At 25.7% G+C, this 19,436-nt stretch overlaps 4 protein-coding genes across 4 annotated transcripts; 2 read left to right on the plus strand and 2 right to left on the minus strand.

Annotated features, from left to right (window-relative positions):
- Positions 1-40: 40 nt before the first annotated feature.
- LOC134829971 (non-structural maintenance of chromosomes element 1 homolog) lies at positions 41-982 on the minus strand. Its single transcript, XM_063843293.1, has 2 exons — positions 793-982; positions 41-724 (listed from the first exon to the last, which is right to left on the minus strand). The coding sequence occupies exons 1-2, from the start codon at positions 899-901 to the stop codon at positions 135-137; spliced, it is 699 nt and encodes a 232-aa protein (XP_063699363.1). The 5' UTR covers positions 902-982; the 3' UTR covers positions 41-134.
- Positions 983-1,122: 140 nt separating this feature from the next.
- Positions 1,123-4,691, plus strand: LOC134829970 (exocyst complex component 7). Its single transcript, XM_063843292.1, has 3 exons — positions 1,123-1,251; positions 1,305-3,241; positions 4,512-4,691. The coding sequence occupies exons 1-3, from the start codon at positions 1,216-1,218 to the stop codon at positions 4,612-4,614; spliced, it is 2,076 nt and encodes a 691-aa protein (XP_063699362.1). The 5' UTR covers positions 1,123-1,215; the 3' UTR covers positions 4,615-4,691.
- Positions 4,692-7,259: 2,568 nt separating this feature from the next.
- LOC134829077 (pupal cuticle protein Edg-78E-like) lies at positions 7,260-7,683 on the plus strand. Its single transcript, XM_063842070.1, has 2 exons — positions 7,260-7,271; positions 7,339-7,683. The coding sequence occupies exons 1-2, from the start codon at positions 7,260-7,262 to the stop codon at positions 7,681-7,683; spliced, it is 357 nt and encodes a 118-aa protein (XP_063698140.1).
- Positions 7,684-9,209: 1,526 nt separating this feature from the next.
- LOC134831942 (heat shock 70 kDa protein cognate 4-like) lies at positions 9,210-11,777 on the minus strand. Its single transcript, XM_063845788.1, has 3 exons — positions 11,691-11,777; positions 9,403-11,322; positions 9,210-9,339 (listed from the first exon to the last, which is right to left on the minus strand). Exons 2-3 carry the CDS (start codon positions 11,309-11,311, stop codon positions 9,320-9,322), a joined length of 1,929 nt encoding a protein of 642 aa, XP_063701858.1. The 5' UTR covers positions 11,312-11,322; positions 11,691-11,777; the 3' UTR covers positions 9,210-9,319.
- Between the last annotated feature and the right edge of the window lie 7,659 nt (positions 11,778-19,436).

A 19,436-nucleotide genomic window follows, 5' to 3' on the forward strand; every position in this document is an offset into this window, starting at 1 on the left:
TAATTTGTGATAATTTGTTAAAAGAAAAGAAAAAATTTCTTTTTAATCAATTTTTCAGTCTCTGCTGTTTAATTTTTAAAATCTAATTAACATTAAATAGTACTTGAGGTTAGGAATCTTATGAAAAATTAACCTTAAACTGGCGATTTGAAAGTTTCTTTGCACGAGGGACACGTTTGAATACGACTCAAGCACTTATCCAAACACTCTTTATGGAAAAGTTCTTCGCAATTTCCGCAACGAGGTCCCCAAAAGACAATCGCTTTGCAAATGTCGCACATATTGACATAATCCTTGAAATAAGTCCTCAAATTCGTTCCAAATTCCGCAATTAATCGAGGTCCCAAATGCACATCCTCGTCCTGCTCATAAAAATATCCCGTCAAAATCCACTTTTGAATAACCTTTTCGGCGCGAGTTTTGGAAATTTGTCGCACATGAACTTTTCCCGCCAAATTTATGCAATCAAAGATCGATCTTTTGTGATCGTCTGCTGTGGTTATTTCACGCAACATCAATCGAAACAACTCAACTTCCGCTGGATTCCATAAATTTTGTTGCTTACTGATGGCAGATTCGGATGTCGAGATGAATGTGATGTAAGGAGCTTCAGCGCCGGGCAGGGAATAATTTATTTCGACAATTTTCTGATCGAAACGGGAAATGTTGCGATTAATTTCAGCAATTGCTTCGTCGAGATGGACGATGGAACGACGATTTGCTCCTTTAAAAAATTATAAAAAATTAATTTTTTTTAAATTTTTAAAAGAAGTTTTGTCAACAAAAACCTACCTTGATGATTCGCTTGATGAATTCTACTAAAAATATCCAACGCACGTGACTTTTCAAGAGCACCATGGTTGGCGACGCAACACAAAAGCGACGAATAAACGGAATTCATATCGAAATAAGTTGAAATTTCCTTTAAAATTTAATTTTTTATTAGAAAAAAATTCGCCGCCTTTAATTTTTTTAATTTTAGGTTAAAATCCAGTCACTTTCCTCAGTTTATCAATTTCATACGTCTCAATTTTTGAGGTTAGTAATTTAATTTCTATCAACTAAAAACAGCTGTTCGTAATTTTTAATGCAAATAACATCAAAAAGTGATGAAAATTTTATTTTTTCGTGAAAAATCTTCAAAATTCATAAGAAATTTAAAGTTTTAATTATTTTTAAATTTCTTCAGAGTCAAGTGAATTTTCGGATATCATCATGAACGCGTTCGAAATCGAATCTAAGCTTGAAAAAGTAAGTCACCGCCCCAAATTTTAATTTTTTTTAATAAAAAAATTTTTTTTTAGGAAAAAAATGAAATTTCGCTTTTCAAAGACCGCGTTGAAAAATATCATGAACTCACAAGTTCGATGTCAACCATTCTAAACTCCTTCGAGAATCGTTTAGGGAAATTAGAGACGACAATTCTGCCAGTTTATAACGTCACGAAGAGTTTACAGCAGAAACAGCACAATTTGGAACAAACAATTGCCGGGCTGGATACCGTTTTGTCGCATTATGGCGCCTCGCAGGACACTTGCAACTTGATTCACTTGGGTCCGAACGAATGTGGCATCGCTGCGTTCTTGGAAGCCTTGGATAAGCTGAAAAAAGCGAAAGATTATTTTTTGAATTATAATGATCAGAGTGTTGAACTGCAAAATGTCACGAGTTTGTACAATACCGGCTGCGAAACGTTGAACAATTACTTCAAAACTGTCGTAAAAAAGCATTCGAGTCCCATGAGACCCGTGGATTTGCTCGATTTTATCTACATTGAAGAGGATAGTTCGAACGAAGATTGTCCCTCGATGAAACAATTCGCTCCGACGGCACGGGAGGAGTTGGGGATCATCACGGCGTGGCTTGATAACAACTTACGACGCGAATATGTGCAAATTTATGGCGACGAAAGGTCCGATGTGGTCTCGAAATCGCTTCAATTGCTCAAAGATCATCAAAAAAGCGGCAGTTGGGGCAATGAACAGCTTGGAAGAGCAAAATATCGCGATGTAACTCCGTCGAAAAAGACAACTTCAGCACGACTTCAGTCGATTTTCGAACGAAAAGCGAACAAAATGTTGCAAAAAGCGTCGCAATTCGGTCAAACGGCGTTAAGGAAGAATTCTGTCTACGGCGATACTTTAGTTCCGGAGGAATATGCCAACGACACGGATCAAGATTTGGAGAAATATCTCGTTTTGTTGCTCGGTTTGCAAAAATTGCTGCTTTGGGAGCGACAATTGATGAAAGATATCATTCCAGCGACCCGTGCGGGGGAAGTTTTCAGTCGATTGGCTCAAAATAGCATCGAAATGGTTGTCAGAGATGCGGAAAATATCACGACGAAGGTCCTGAGGAACATTGCACGCAAAGAATGGTCCGCGGCTTTGGGAATTTTTTCAGCTTTGAAGCACGTGACACTCTTAACGCCCGATATTGAGAAGACTTATGACCAAACGCAGCGTCAACAATTGCTGAATGTGCTTGGAAAACTACAACAAACGGGCGCCAAGGCTTTGGAACAGTTTATTGAGACGGTAAAAGGTGATTCGGGCTCGAATTTGATGACAACAAGCACTGTAGGCACCGGAGTTCCTAAAGACGCGACAGTTCACGAGTTGACTTCGAATGCAATTTGGTTCGTCGAGCACTTACAAGATCACGTCGACTCCATTGGCAGCATTTTGATTAATGAAACTTCTTATATTCACATTTTGGAGACCCTTACGTCGCATAAACATTTCACGCAAGAGCAAAAAAATAAAATTTTACTCGGGATTTACGTTAGAAAAGTTCTCACAGAGCTGAATTATACGATTGTAGCGAAATCTGATCTCTATAGCGATCCAGCGACGAAGCAGATTTTCAAGTTAAATAACGTTCATTATATTTTGAAGTCGCTGCAGCAGTCAAATTTGCTGGATTTGATTTCGATTACGGAAACTGACACCGAAAGTCGGTACAATAAGATGATTCAAGAGCTGAAACAGGCGTATCATGCGTCATGGGGGCGATTATTGGGAGCGTTGAGCTTGGATGACATGCCGAGACCCGTTAATGGGAAGTGTAAGGAGAAAGAGAGGCAAATTGTGAAGGATCGGTTCTCGACGTTTAATAAGGAATTGGAAGAAGCGGTGAAAATTCAGAGGAAAATTACGATTCCAGATGTCATTTTGAGGGAGGGGATTAAAAGGGATAATTTGGAGAATATTATTCCGGCGTATAATGCGTTTTTTGAACTGTGAGTATTTGAATTTTTTAAAATTTTTATTATTTTAAAAAATAATTAAGTTAAATAATTAATTTAAAAAAATAAATAAATAAAAATATTTTTTTTAAAATTTTTTTAAAAAAATAAATTTAATTTAAATAAATTTAAAAATATTTAAAAATTTTAATTAATTTATTAAAAATAATAATTATAATAAAAATAATTAATAAAAAAAAAATAAATAAATAAAAATATTTTTTTTTAAATAAAATTAAATAAAATTTAAAAAAAAATTTAATTTAAAATTTAAATTTAAAAATTAAATTAATTTGTTAAAAATCTTTAAAAATTAAATTTTATAATTTATTTTTACCTTTTTATAAATTTATTATTTGATTTAAAATAATTAATTTTAAATATTTTGTAATTTAAAAATTTTAAAAATTGAAATTTAAGTAAATTTTTAATTTGATTTTTTAATTAAATGTTTTAAAAACTAAAAATTTAATTTTTTTTACAAATTTTATTTTTTGTCCCCTGCCCCAAAAATAAAAAATAATTTTTACCTAATTTTTAAAAATTTGAAATTTTTTAAATTAAAATTTTTGTTTTATTTTTATTTATTAAATTTTTTATTATTTTTATTATATAATAATTTAAAAAAAAATCTAAAATTTTAATTTTTTTCTTAAAATCTGTTTGAAAATGATTTTTTTGGCAAAAAATTATTTTGAAAAATTCTTCAAAATTTTGATTCAAGATTCTTCAAAATTTCGATTGATTTTTTTTGTAAATTTATTTTAAAAATTTGAATGAAAAAGTCTGAAGACGTTCCAAAAATTTAGGAAACAAAATTTATTTTTTTTATTTGAAATAGAAAAAGTAAAAAAATTGTATTAAACACGTTTTTCTTTAAAAAATTTAAATTTTTTGATTAAAAAAAAAAATTAAATTGAATTCAAAATTTAAATATTTATTTATTTAAATTTTTTTTTCATTTTTTCATTTTTGAATTCATGTAAAAATTATTTTAAAAAAAATTCGATGAAATTTTGATTTTTTTTTAATCAGGAATTAATCCATTTTTTTTATTAAAAAATTTAAAATTTATTTATTTAATTTTTTTTTAATTATTTAAACATTTAAAGCACAAAAAGATATTTTTACAATTTTCATTATTTTTTTTAATTAAAAAAAAATTTTTTTTTCTACTTAAAATCGGATATTTTATAAAAAATAAATTTTTGCATTTTTTTTCATTAAAAATTAATTAAATTTATATAATTTTCTCTTTTTTCAGGTTCCATGACTTGCAATTCTCGAAAAACGTGGACAAATACGTGAAATACCGAACAACGGATGTCACTGAGAAGCTCAACACGTTATTCGACGACACCTACTAATTAACACAAAAATAACTAATTATTATTTAATCTAACAACAGTATGCCTTAAATTCCAGTTATTCAAAAAATAGAGAAGAAGAAATTTAAAATGTTGACTTTTTATCGTTTTCTCATCCAAAAATTTGGAAATAATTGACGGTCAAAGTGATATTTGTGAGGGGATTGTGCAACGCGTGACATTGAAATCTCTTGTTTACCGATAAAAAAAAACACACAAAATTTAGGGTAAAGGTGTGTACGACGCGACGTATGAGTGCGACGTTGACAGGTAAGTGCCTCAATTTGCATCTTGACCGTTCGTTGGCGTTGCGGCGGCGTTTCAGGTAAATTTCCTCGTTTGAAACAAAAGCGATTTAGCTTGCAGTTTTATTCGCACAAAAAAAGAGAAAAATGGCTTGACACCGTCATAAATTTCTATTTTTATGCAATTTGTGTCTAAAAGAGTTCAAGAGTTTGCTTCATTTTTTGGTTGCTTTGACATTAACCTAATTTGCATGTTCATTCATTTTATTTTAGATTCGAGTTTTTTTTTTGATCAAAATATTTATTTCGACACACATTTTTTTTTACGGAGTTGATTGATTCATGAGCAAACGAGGTAATAATTCATCGGATATAGGAGGAATATCACAAAAATGAGCAACTTTTTTTTTAATAAATTTTATGAGGTAAGTATGAAAAAGCGACGAATTGGATAAAAAGTCTGTGTATTAAAATTTTTTGAAAAATTTAATGGATTTAGAAAAACATAAAATTTTATCAAATTCTACAAAAATAGACTAAAAAGCTTAAAAAATTTTCTATTAGAAAATAATTTCTTAAATAATTCATGATTTTTTAATTCAATTTAAAAAATTCAGAAATTTTTTTATGAAATGGCTTCACAGAAATTCTTGGTTAAGAAAATTTTTAAAAAAATTTAAATTGTGACAAATTTGATATTTTTGAAGATTTTCTTTAAATTTTTTCTTCAAAAGATTAAATAAAATTAATTCGATATATTTCAATTAAGACAAGTAAAATTATTAAAAATGTTTTAAGTTTAATTTAATTTAATTTTTAATTTGAAAATAATTTAATTTTCTTTTATTTATTTTTTTAATTTTTTTAAACTTTTTTTTACTAATACTTTTTTCAAATTTGTAAGAAAATTTATTGAACATCGATCAGGATTTAATAAAATTGTTAATTAAAAATTCTCAATAATTAAAATTTTTACATAAACTTATCTAATTTTTTCTTAAATTTGACTTAATTAAAATTATTTGACTTAATTTCTAAATATTTAAAAAAAATTTTTTTTTTCAAAATTTTAACATTTGACAAATTAAAGCTGAAGATAAAAAAAAAAATGCAAACATCAATAAAATTTAATAAAACAAATAAAATTAATTGTTAAAAAAAAAATAAAATAAGGTAATAAATTTTTTAATTTATTTTTATTTTAAATTTTTTTTTATTAATTAATTATTTTTTTTAAATTTTTTTATTAACTTTTTAATAATTTATTTTATTTTATTTTTTTAATTTTATTTTAGTTTAAGATAAATGTTTTATTAAGTTTGTCTTTTAAATCATTACAAAAAAAGGGTTTAAGCATCAAAAAATATCAAAAATTACAATTTCCTTAAAAGAAAGATTTTTTTTTTAAATTTTTCTTATTTTTATATATAAAAAAATTGATTTTTATCATTAAAATGCGCTTAAGTCTTCAAAAATGCATTCAACTTTATTACAAATATTTTTAAATCTTCTTATCATAAACCACTGCTTCTATAATTTTGTTCCTCGAAATCCGCCGAAATGCGTTCCTTAACATTGATTTATTTTACGACTTCCATTTAAAATCCATTATGAACCAATTTAATTCAATTTTTCAAGAAAAACTTGCTTTCCAAGTATTTATTTGCACTTTTTATGCTCTTTTTGTAAAAAATAAATGATTTTTAGTAGTTTTTCTTGATTTAAAAAAATATTAAAAATTTTATTTGAGAACTGACTTTGATGCATCGGATCTTGAACCGAAAAAGAACCTTGAGATAACTTTGATCCAAATAATTTTTAATTAATTAATTATTAATTAACGGATAACGGTAAAAATCGTAAAAATGGAGACGACTTGTTCATTCATTGCCAAAAAAAAAAAAAATTTTTTTCAAGAGACTTTTACGGAAACGGTTTCTTTTCTCTTTAACGGCTTTTTTCATTAAAAATGCAATTTTATGCATAAATGCATCTAAAATTTTAACAAAAATCGTGTTAATGGTTTGTTTGTTTCTTCAGTGTTAATTTTATTTAGCGTACACCCGCTAACTTTTTTAATGGATGCAAATTATTACCTGAATGAAATTTTTGATCCGAAATGCATATTTAACATTAATTTGCGTCTCGATTTTTTTTTGAAGCTACCCTCTTCTTATTGTCAAATTTTGTGTATTGTGAAAAAAAAAAATTGTCAATAGATACAAAATTCAATACGTTTGAAGGCTGCTCTATTTCAGTATAATTTTTGTGTGAACGTGCGTTTTAGTGAAGAACTGCCTCAAACTTTTTTTTTTTGTGTATAAAAACAAAATATTCGTGACCGAAAGTTATCAGTTTCGAATTAGATTTCATCCAACGAGGATTACTTTACATCAAAAAATGATCAAATCGGTAAGTTAACAAAAAAAAAAAAAAAAAAAAAAAAATGGAAAAATCATCGAAAAAATTCCTTCAACAGTGCATCGCTCTTGCCTTATTCGCCACGTGCGTCTTTGCCGCCAACTTGGATCAAGATGCCACAGTTACGCGTCTCGAGAATGTCGTGAATCCCGATGGCACATACAACTATGCCTACGAAACCAGCAACGGCATCGCTGCCAACGAAGAGGGAGAAGGCGGCGTTCGTGCTTCGGGACAATTCAGCTATGTCTCACCCGAAGGCGAAACCATCCAAGTTAGCTACACCGCCGATGAAAATGGCTTCCAACCCGATAACTTGCCCCAACCTCCCCCAATTCCAGAAGCCATCCAAAAGGCCTTGGAATACATCGCAGCTCATCCATCAGAAGAAGCGAGAAAGTAAATTTTCTTCAATGATTTTTTCGAATTTTTTAGTGAAAAGCTGTGAATCGTACAAATAGTAAAATTAATTAATCGCTTTTAAGCCAAACAATGTAAATAATTTATAAAAAAGTGCTACATTCTACCTTACAATTCTTTTTAAAAAAATTTTTATGAAACTATGAACTTTCAAAATCTAGCTAAAATCTAAGCTGTTGAATATTTTTATCAAAGTCTCTTCTTCAACTTTTTAAACTTTGAACTTTCCTAAATTTTCTAATTTATATTTTTTCCAAAAAAACTTTTTTTTATACAATAAACAAATTATTATCAGAAATATTTTCTCTTTTCTTTCAATAATTAAAAAAATAAAAATTTTTAGCTTTGAAATACTCAAAAAATTAGATTTTAGAAAAATTTTGACAGCTGTCAAAAAATATTTTAAGATAAATGTCAAAATTTTTTTTTCTAAAATTTTAAATTTTAAACAATTTAGAGCTAAAAATGTTTTTTCAACTCAAAAAATTTCAAATTTGGAATTTTAGCTAAAGTTTTGACATCTGTCAAAAATATTTTAAGCTAAATTCAAAAAATTTTTCTTAAATTTTAAATTTTTAACAAATTTGACATTTGTCTTAAAATATCAATTGACAGATGTCAAAATTTTCTAAAATATATTTTTATGGGAAAATGTTTTTTTTTAATTCAAAATTAATGAGATTTGAAATTTAAGTTGAAATTTTGACATCTGTCAAATTTTTTTTAAATTAAATTTTTTTAAACATTTTCTTTTCAAATTTTAAATAAATTTTATGTTAAAATCTATTTCAATTTAAATTTTTGAGTTTTAAAATCTTAAAAAAAAAACATTTTAAGAAAAAATTTGACATCTGTCAAAAAATACTTTAAGATGAATGTCAAATTTTTTTTTCTAAAATTTTTAATTTTTTACAATTTAGAATTAAAAATGTTTTTTAGAACTCAAAATTTTTAAAATTTGTAATTTTAGTTGAAATTTTGACATCTGTCATTTTTAAACGATTAAAATTTAAATAGTGACATATGTCAAAATTTCGACTAAAAAACTAATTTAGAAACAATTTTGAATTTAAATAAAAAGTTTAAGCTCTAAAATGGTAAAAAAAGTAAATTTCAAAAAAAAATTGACATCTGTCAAAAATAAATATTTAAATACAAATGTCAAAATTTTTTTTAAAATTTTTAAATTCCAACAGTTTTAAAATAAATTCGTAAACTTGAGCAATTTTAAGTTATATAAAAATTAGCTTGGCTAAAAAAATTTAAATTTTAGAAAAAAAGTTAATTTTTTTTAGAATTTGTTTTGACAAACTTCACAATTTTAGCTGAAATCTCAAATTTTAACTAAAACGTCTTTGAGTTCTAAAATGAATTTCGAAAAAAAATTAAGATTTTAAGTTTATGATTTAAATAAACTTAAAATCTTAAGAATTTTCAAAATTTAGAACTTTTGAAATTTTTTTTCGAATTTTTTTTAGAACTCAAACCAATTTTAAATGAAAAACGAAATTTGTAGATTTGGTCCAAAATATTCTTTTTTTTTATTTCAAAATTAACCAAAAAGAATTAATTTATCGATCCAAATTTGTTGACTGAGATTTTTTTCTGCATTTCTGAGTTTAATCAACTTCTTCAATGGCTGTAAAAAAATTTAAAAAAAATTAGTTCAAGTTCAAAACTTAACCTCAAATTTAACACTCACTTGGTCCTTGTCCTCCGGGAGCAGCTCCTGCACCTGGCATGCCTCCTGCGCCGGGCATACCTCCGGCACCGCCTTGATACAACTTCGTAATGATCGGATTACAAACTTGTTCCAATTCCTTTTGCTTATGTTCAAATTCTTCCTTTTCCGCTGTTTGATTTCCATCCAACCACGCGATCGTATCGTTACACTTATCAAGAATAACTTTCTTATCAGCTTCCGGGATCTTATCTTTCAAACTTTGATCTTCCATGGTTTGTTTCATGCTGAAGCAATAAGATTCCAACGCGTTCTTTGCTGTGATCTTCTCTTTAGTTTTATCATCTTCAGCTTTGAACTTTTCAGCTTCATTGACCATCTTTTCGATATCTTCCTTGCTCAAGCGACCCTTATCGTTCGTGATTGTGATACGGTTCTCCTTGTTAGTTGATTTCTCCATAGCTGAGACGTTCATGATGCCATTAGCATCGATATCGAACGTAACCTCAATCTGGGGAACGCCACGTGGCGCCGGAGGAATTCCCGAAAGCTCGAATTTGCCAAGAAGATTGTTGTCTTTAGTCATGGCACGTTCACCTTCAAAGACTTGAATCAAGACCCCAGGTTGGTTGTCCGAATAAGTTGTGAAGGTTTGGGTTTGCTTCGTGGGAATTGTCGTGTTACGTTTGATCAAAACTGTCATGACGCCGCCGGCAGTTTCAATACCCAACGATAGGGGCGTGACATCGAGTAAGAGGAGATCTTGAACTTCTTCGGATTTGTCACCGTGCAAGATGGCGGCTTGAACAGCAGCGCCATAGGCAACAGCTTCATCTGGGTTGATGGATTTGTTGAGTTCTTTTCCGTTGAAGAAGTCTTGAAGTAACTTTTGAACTTTAGGGATTCGAGTACTTCCGCCAACGAGAACGATATCGTTGATTTGACTCTTATCCATCTTGGCATCACGCAGGGATTTGGCAACGGGATCCATTGTGCCGCGGAAGAGATCAGCATTCAATTCTTCGAAGCGAGCACGAGTGATGGAAGTGTAAAAGTCAATGCCTTCAAACAACGAATCAATTTCAATGCTGGCTTGAGTTGAAGCTGACAAGGTTCTCTTTGCGCGTTCACAAGCAGTTCTCAAACGACGAACAGCTCTTTTGTTGGCTGTGATGTCTTTCTTATGCTTCCGCTTGAACTCGTCAACGAAATGGTTGACCATGCGATTATCGAAATCTTCGCCGCCCAAATGCGTATCGCCAGCAGTTGACTTAACCTCAAAGATGCCATCTTCAATGGTCAAGATGCTAACGTCAAAGGTACCGCCGCCCAAATCAAAGATCAAAACATTACGTTCGCCAGTTGCCTTCTTGTCTAAACCATAAGCGATCGCAGCCGCTGTTGGTTCATTGATGATTCGCAAAACGTTCAAACCAGCAATGACGCCAGCATCTTTCGTAGCTTGACGTTGGCTATCGTTGAAGTAAGCTGGCACAGTTACAACTGCATCAGTTACAGTTTTGCCCAGATAAGCTTCCGCTGTTTCCTTCATCTTTGTCAAGACCATACTTGAGATCTCCTCGGGGAAGAAATTTTTCTTCTCACCCTTGTACTCAACCTGGATCTTTGGCTTTGTATTGTCGTCAATAACCTCAAAAGGCCACAACTTCTTGTCAGCTTGAACTGTTGGATCGTTGAACTTGCGACCAATGAGACGTTTGGCATCGAAAATTGTATTGCTCGGATTCATGGCGACTTGATTTTTGGCGGCATCACCAATCAAGCGTTCCGAGTCCGTGAAAGCGACGTAAGAGGGCGTTGTGCGATTGCCCTGATCGTTGGCGATGATCTCAACTTTGCCATGTTGGAAAACGCCCACGCAGGAGTATGTGGTGCCCAAATCGATACCGACAGCTGGAGCTTTAGCCATTTTTTTGTTAACTGAAAAAATTTTTAAATCATTAGAAACCTTGAACTTGAGGAAATGAGTTCAGTTCAATGAAAGCGGAAATTGACATAATTCGAAAAAAAGGTCATTTAATTAAAAATAGAAAAAACACATGGTCTGACAAATCATTCATGCAGTAGACTAATGTCTAAAAATAAAAAAAATACACATCGCGGAGGTAACGTCATTGTGTCACAAAAGAAAAAATGTGCCGAAAGATCGAGAAGATTTTTCACGGTTTTTACGTAAAATATTTAAATAAAATTCTTTAAAAATTATTTTATTTTATTTTTTTTTAATAATTTCACTAAAATTAATTTTTTTATGTCAATTTTAACTTAATGAAAAATTTTTTCTTTACCTGTTCACTAAAAAAAAAATTTAAAAAATTAAAAAAATTTTCTAATATTTTTTTTCACACGCGATTTTTGCTTCTTCACGAGGCGAACGTTCTTTACTCAGTGACGAGATTTTCCGTTTTCGCTGTTCTTAAAGTAGAAAATCTCTCGAATTTTTGCTAAAAATACTCTCTTGAGTAAGAGTTTCAGATTGATCGAGAAAAAGTGTTTACTGCGTTAGAAATATACTGAAGAAAGGGAAAACACGTGAAAATGTATTTTATTTTTGTGCAAGACACTTGTACAATTTGAAGATATAAAAATGAGGAGTAATGAAATGTGAAAAGATAAATTTTGAATAAAAAATTCGTTTTTTAATGAAATTTTGTTTTTATTAATTAATTTAATTTATTTTTTTTTAAATTTAATTTTAAATGAATTTTATTTAAAAATTATTATTTAAAAAAAATAAAATTAATTAAAAAAATTATTAATTTAATTAAAAATTTTATTAAAATATTTTTTAAAAAAATTGAGGTAAAGTGAAAAAAATAATATTTTAATTTTTAATAAATTTTTAGTATAAAGTTGATTAAATATTTACAAAAAATTATGAAATTTAATAAAATCATAAAAAAATCTTGAAAATTTTTAAAAATCTTAAAAAAATTAAGTTAAAAATTTTAAAAAATTTAAAAAATTAATTAAAAATTTAAAAATTGAAATGATTAAAAATTTAAATAAAATTTTTCATTAAATAAAAAAATATTTTTAATCGATTTTTCTTATGAAATTTAAATAATTAAAAATTTAATTTATTTTTAAATAATTAAAAAAAAATTAAATTAAATAAAAATTTAATTAAAAAAAAATAAAATAAAAAAATATAAAATAAAAAATTTAAAATAAAATAAAAAAATTAAATAAAAAAAATATTAAAAAAAAAAATTAAAAAATTAAAATAAATAAAAATTTTAAAAAATCTTAAAAAAACATTATTTAAAAAATAAAAACTTAAAATTAAATATAAAATTTTTCAATTAAATAATTAATATTTTAATCGATTTTTCTTATGAAATTTAAATAATTAAATATTAAATTATCAAAAAAATTAAATAGAAAAAAATAAATAATTTATTTAACTAAATAAATAATTATTAATTAATTAACAAAAATTACGTGAAAAAATTAAATTAAATTAAATAAAAAAATAAATTAAAATTAATTAAAAATTTATTTAAAAAATTAAATAAAAAAATATTTTAATTATTTTAAAATTTTCTTTAATTTAAATAAAAATTTACAAAAAAAAAAAATTAATAAAAAAATATTTAAAAAAATTAATGAAAAACCTAAAAAAATTATTGGAGCAAAAAATTTTGATTTCTACTTGAAATTTCCTCGTTAGCAACTCATCAAAAAATATTTTCCTCATCATTTTAATAATAATTCGACAAGTTTTCCGTTCACGCATCTCTGCGTTCAATATTTCTTGAATTTTTCCCATCTGATTAAATCCAACAAGCATCCCATTTGCGAGTGCATATCATCGGATTTATGTGTTCTGCTGCAAGAAACTGACCTACTTCCACTCTGATGCATTTGCATTTTCAGTTATTCCGACACGAAACTCATACATCAACCACAACATAACAAATTCTTGTGACACTTGTCTCTTAATCTTTATGTGTCGTCTCTCGCAGTAACATTTCTCATAACAGTCGTGGCTTGGGTGCTAAAAGACATCGTCGTCGTCGTCATCGTCGTAATAATCCTCAGAAAATTTACAAACTTACACTTTCTGTGTTTTACAATTGTAATCTTCGTACGTCGAGCCATGGATGCCGGTTATGTAAATTGTCGCACAATGCAAATAAATTCCTCTTCACTTCGTTTTTTCTCTTTTATGATTATTTTAATGTCACCTCATTTCATGGATTTGGCTCAACGTTGCAGCAGCATGATTTTTCTTCTTCTTTCGCCATGACACCTTCGGAGACGCGTGTGTTGCGGAGGGACGTTAACACATGTAAATTGTGCCGAGATGCACCCAAAAGAGTCGTAGAATAATCTGTTAAGTGCTCTTCTTCTCCCTTCTGCATCGCATTACATTTTTATCTACAAAGTTGCAGATCTCACATGTTCCGACGACGCGCAGAACGTTGATTATTATTTTAGTAATAAAAGTCATGCATAAAAATAATTTTCTTTGGCCGTGCATTTTTAACGCGATTTTTTATTCTTTCTTTCGTTTTTCTTTTTTTTTTCTTCAAGGGTTAATAAGATAAATCGCATATATTAAAAAAAAAATTAAATTTAATTAAAATATAATTAATTAAAATTTGTATTTTATAAAAATTTTTGACATTTAATTAATTTTTTCCAAATTAAATTTTCGGAATAATTTTTTAATAAAATTTAATAATTTTTTTTTCAAATTTTGTATTTATTAAAGTTTTAAATTTATTTATCGATAATTTATTTTTATTTTATTAATTTTAATTTTTTTATTTTTAAATATTGAATTATTTTTTAAAATTTTGTAATTTGTAAAATTTTTAATAATTTAAATTGTGATTTTTAAAAATTAATTATTTATTTATTTAAAACAATTATTTTAATATTTTAAAAAAAATATTTATCCTTAATTTTATATTTTAAAAATTTAAAATTCAATTCTTATAGTTAACTAATTATTTAGTTTTTTATTTTAAAAAATTAATTTAAAAATTAAAAAAATATATTTAAAATTTTGTAAATTTTTTTTTTATAAAATTTATTTTAAAAAAAATAAATAATTTATCATTAATTTTATTTATTTTTTAAAAAAAAAATTTTTTTCTTAATAAAAAATTTTTTAAAAAAAATTAATTTATTTTGTTTAAAAAATTTTTTTTTAAAATTTTGATTTTTAAAAATATTATTTAATTAATAATTTATTTTAGAACTTAATTAATTTTTTAAAAAAAATATAAAATTTAATAAATAATTTAATTAAATAAAAATAATAATTAAAATAATAATTTTCACAAAAAATTTTAAAATTATAAAAAAAATAATCTTTATATAATTTCTTTTTATTTAAATTTTATATTTAATTTTTTTTTCTAATGAAGATTTTAGCCTTCGAAATTTCGAATTTTTACGAAAAATATGCGATTTATCCTCTTGACCCTTTTCATTTGTAACAGTGCCAGGCGTGCTCTGCCATGCCAGAAAGATAAAGAAAACCCGAAAGAAAAATAAGTAAGAAGATTTTCTCTTGTACTACACGTCGTTATTCTTATTATTTTATGGCCTTTATTACATGCAGTTTATGCAGATATCGACCAACTTTCCTCGCCGACGAAATAATGATGAAATTTTTTTTTTCGTGTTAAGCAGAATCGATTTTCTCTTCTTTCTTCGAGGAGAGTCCTTAAATCGGTTCTTGTAATAATAATAATCGACGTGGCATGAGAAATAATTTAAATACTGTTCATCTCGAAAATGTATAGAAAGTGCAGGATGCAACAAAAGAGGAATTTGTTGCAGTTTTAGTGGTTGTAAGAGAAGGGATTAAGATTTGGTTTGTACTGCATTTGATCGCATGAACGGGGAACGAGAGACGAGGCAAGAAGAAGTTGTAAAAGTTAAGTTATGACTTTTATGGCGGATTATTGGCATTCAATTGGCACTCGGAGTAATTGTGAAGGATTTGCATGAGTTGGGCAGATGATTATGATTTTAATGCTTTTGTCTTGAGAATTGAGGAAAAGTTCAAGAAGATGGAAATAAATCATCTTTTTATGTGATTTTAAAGGATTTTAAAGAGGAATTACGGAAAAGTTTTTAATTTTTTTATATTGTTCATTTTGAAATATTTTTTTTAATGTCATAAATTTTATTTAAATTATGTAAAGACTTTTTCAAAAACATTATTTTATTTTAAATTTTTAAAATTAACAAAAAAAAAAATTTAAATTTATTTAAAATGAATTACATTTATGAAAAAAATAAAAATTTTAAAAATTTAAATAAAAAATTATTTGAATTTAAATTATAATCATTGAAAAAAATAAAAATTAAATAAATAAATAAAAAAATTCAATAAATTTGAATTAAAATTAATTAACAATAAAATTTTATTTATTTAAAAAAAAAGTTTAAAAAAATTTTTTAAAACTTAAATTTTACCTCAACTTAAGATTAAATAAAAAATAAACTTAAAATTCTAAGAAATTGCAAATTAATATAAATAAACTTTTTAATTTATAAAAAATTTATAATTTTCTCAAAAAAAAAATAATTTTAAAATTAACAATAAAAAAATTTAACCTTTTCGAAATTTCTTTTCAAAAGCCTTTTCAAAATCACATTTAAAAATTATTTCAAATAATTAAACTTTTTGAATTTTATAATTTTATGAAATTTTTGAATTTAAAAAAAAAATTTAAAATTAATATAACATTCTAAAATATTTAAATTTAATTTAAAGTAAATTAAAAAAAAAAAAATAAATAAAAAAAAGTTGCTTTTAAATTTTATTTTTTAAAAATTATTTTAAATTTATTTTTTTTTTGTTAAATTCAATAAATTTATTTTTAATTAAAGTTTTATTTTTTTCTTTTATTTAAAATTTAATTTTGAAATTAAATTAAAAATTAAATGAATTTTTAAAATTTATTTTTTTTTTCTCAAATTTCATTAAAATAAAAAAAAATATTTTCAGTTAATTAACTTAATTGAACTTAAAAATTTGAAATTATATCAAAATTGCTTTAAAATCTAATAAAATTCCCTTCAGAGACTTGAAGCCACAAACACTTGGTTTGCTTTCAAAGTGTTCCTTCTATAAACCACATTTGCACATATGAACTTTTTACTACATTTAACGAGCTTCATCATTTTTTTTAAGGAATGACGATCTCCAACTGCTTTGAAATTAATTCAAAAAGTTCACATACTTAACACAAAAAAAAAATAATGACACATTTTTCCATTTCAGCACTTTTCTGCCTTCATAATTTCCATGATACGCAAATAAAGTGCATCATCTCTGCAACTAAAAATGAAACTCAGCCACAACACCTTCGAGGAAAAACACGAAGAACACGAGCATAATTAACATTAATAAACTTCCGCTTGTACCTTGCCATGTTTCCTTCTTTTTTTTTGCACTGCAAGCCAATTCATTAACCAACTTTTTCTTTTCTCTCCAGCATTTAAGAGACTTTCGAAATTTTACTTTTTTAATAACTCTCGGCACACATTTCGCAATTTGCCTCGATGTAATTATTAGTATCATGTCTATTTTGAAAGACAAATATATGTTTAAATAGAACAAAAGCAACACCTCCGTAGCTACAATTATGATAATTTACGCAGGGAGAAAAGTTACTGAGCACGTGCCGACTCGAGTTTATAGACACGATCACGTAAAGTTCATTACATTACACCGAAAATGTCCATTGAGCGAAGCTGCATGGGAAATAATTACTGTGTTCACATGTTGGAGCAGATTATGCAGTTTCAAAAGGGAGCTTTAGACATTGTAATTTTTCGGTATGTAGATATGAATGATAGTCATTATTGTGATGATTCAATTACATGTGTAATGGTCTTCGTCGTTTCTCGGTTGCATGAGGCTTCGCACATGTGAGAGAAATGTGAGTCAATGCATTTTTAATTACACTTGTGAGATTTCAATGGAATTTTTTTTTTGTTTTTTGAATTAGCGAGAAAAATCGATTTAATCTTTATTAATTAATTTTTTTTTATTTTGAATAATCTCTTCCAAAAAAAAAAATTTTTTTTTGTTAAATGAAAGTATTTCTTAAATTCTCATGAGTTTTTTAAATTTTTATAATTTTGGCTCCTTTTAAAAAATTCATTTTTGCTTGGTTTGAATTAATTTGAATAATTTTTAAATAAAAATTATTTAATTATGAATTTTTTATAAAATTTTAAAATTATTTAAAAAAATTTTTTTTTTCATTTTTGAACGTTTTTTAAATCAAAAATAACTTACCTACAATTAATGAAATTTTTTTTAAAGATTAAAAAAAAAATTCAAGTCAATCAATATTTCAATATTTTTTTTTTAATTGAAATTGAAATGAGTTTTTTAATAAAAAAAAAATATTTTTCTTTATAATTTTGTGACTATATAAAAAAAATTAATTAAGTTTATGTATATTTAATTAATTATTTATTTTAAATTTTACTTCATTTTTTTATTTTAAAAATCGAATTATTTTTTTTTTTAATTTTGTGATTTTTTAATACATAATTTAAAAATTACCTAATTAATGAATTATTTATTTGAAAAATTAAAATAATTTTTTTTTAAAGATTTTAAAAAGATTTTTTTTTAATTTTACAAATTTTTATTAAGTTAAATTTAATTTTAAAAATTTTTATTTAAATTGATAGTCAAACATTACTAACAATTATTATAAAGAATTTATTGAAGAACTTAAAAAAAAATATAAAGTAAAATTAGATCGTTTTCGAAAATGTTAAGAATATTTTTTAATAATAAATATTTTTTTGATAATTTTGTGATTATAAAAATTAAAAAATTATTTACTTTATGATTATTTAATTAATTATTTATTAAGAATTTTATTTATTTAAAAAATTATTTTTTTTCAAAATTTGTGTTTTATAAAAATTTTAATAATTAAAATTTTTTAAATAAAAATAAAATTTTTAAATAAAATAAATCAAATAAATTTTAAATAAAATTTTTTTTTTAATAAAATAATTTAATAATAAAAATTTAAAAAATTTTAATTGAAATAATTTTATATAATTTTTTTTTAATTTTTTAAAAGATTTAATAAAGATTTTTTTAATTTTACATGAAAATTTTATAAGAATTTTTTCAATTTTTAAATAAAACTTTATTATATTAAAAATTAATTTTTTAAGTTTAAGTTTTCTAATTTTTAAAATTTAATTTAATTTTAATTTTTTTTTAAATAACTTACCATTCGACTTAATTAGATTTTTTTTTTAAATTTTTTAATTAATTAACTTGATTCAATTTTTCATCTCGTTAAAAATTTTCATCTGTTTTTCCTTCCTCCAACCCGTTAAAAATTTACTAAAATTATAATTAATTTACATTATGCGTGAAAAATTGTCCTAAAAAGAAACAATATTAAAAGACATTTAAGCTAAATTTTGAGACTTTAACAGAACAGACACATAGACCTCATCTCTGCTCCATTCCATCTCCCATTTTTGCTGAACACACAGAAACCAAAAGAAAAACAACGGCAAACTTTTTCTTCTTGACCAGAAAAAGATGGTTTTCTGTGCCACTAAAAGCATTCCCATCATCATAATTTAATGAAATATTTTTTGTTCGAGCGAAAGAGAAAAAAGGGAGAAAATAGTTTAAAAAGGCAGATGTTCCTGCTTCTTGGCAAATTGTCACACACACGGCTTTAGGATAAAATACGAGGTTTTGTTCAAGGCGAAAATTATGAGTTCTTTCCGTCGTTGCTGAAAGTCGAGTCAGCGTTGAAAAAGTGGCGTCAATGGAAGAGTAATGCGAAGAAACATGTGTTTCACGTTCAATTTTATCTCACGATCATTGTTCGTGGCTAAAAGTTTTTTTTCTCTCCAAATTACGGCAATGCAAAACTTTTTCCTCGACATAATTTCCAAAGGAAAAGAAAAATTTTGCATAGTCTTGAAAAAAAAACGAAATAAACAAAAAATTTAATTTACTTGCAATTTTCCTTTCATAAAATAAACAAACAATAAATTCAGAATGA

This window comes from Culicoides brevitarsis, chromosome 2, assembly GCF_036172545.1.
Source record: "Culicoides brevitarsis isolate CSIRO-B50_1 chromosome 2, AGI_CSIRO_Cbre_v1, whole genome shotgun sequence".
NCBI classification, from domain to species: Eukaryota; Metazoa; Arthropoda; class Insecta; order Diptera; family Ceratopogonidae; genus Culicoides; species Culicoides brevitarsis.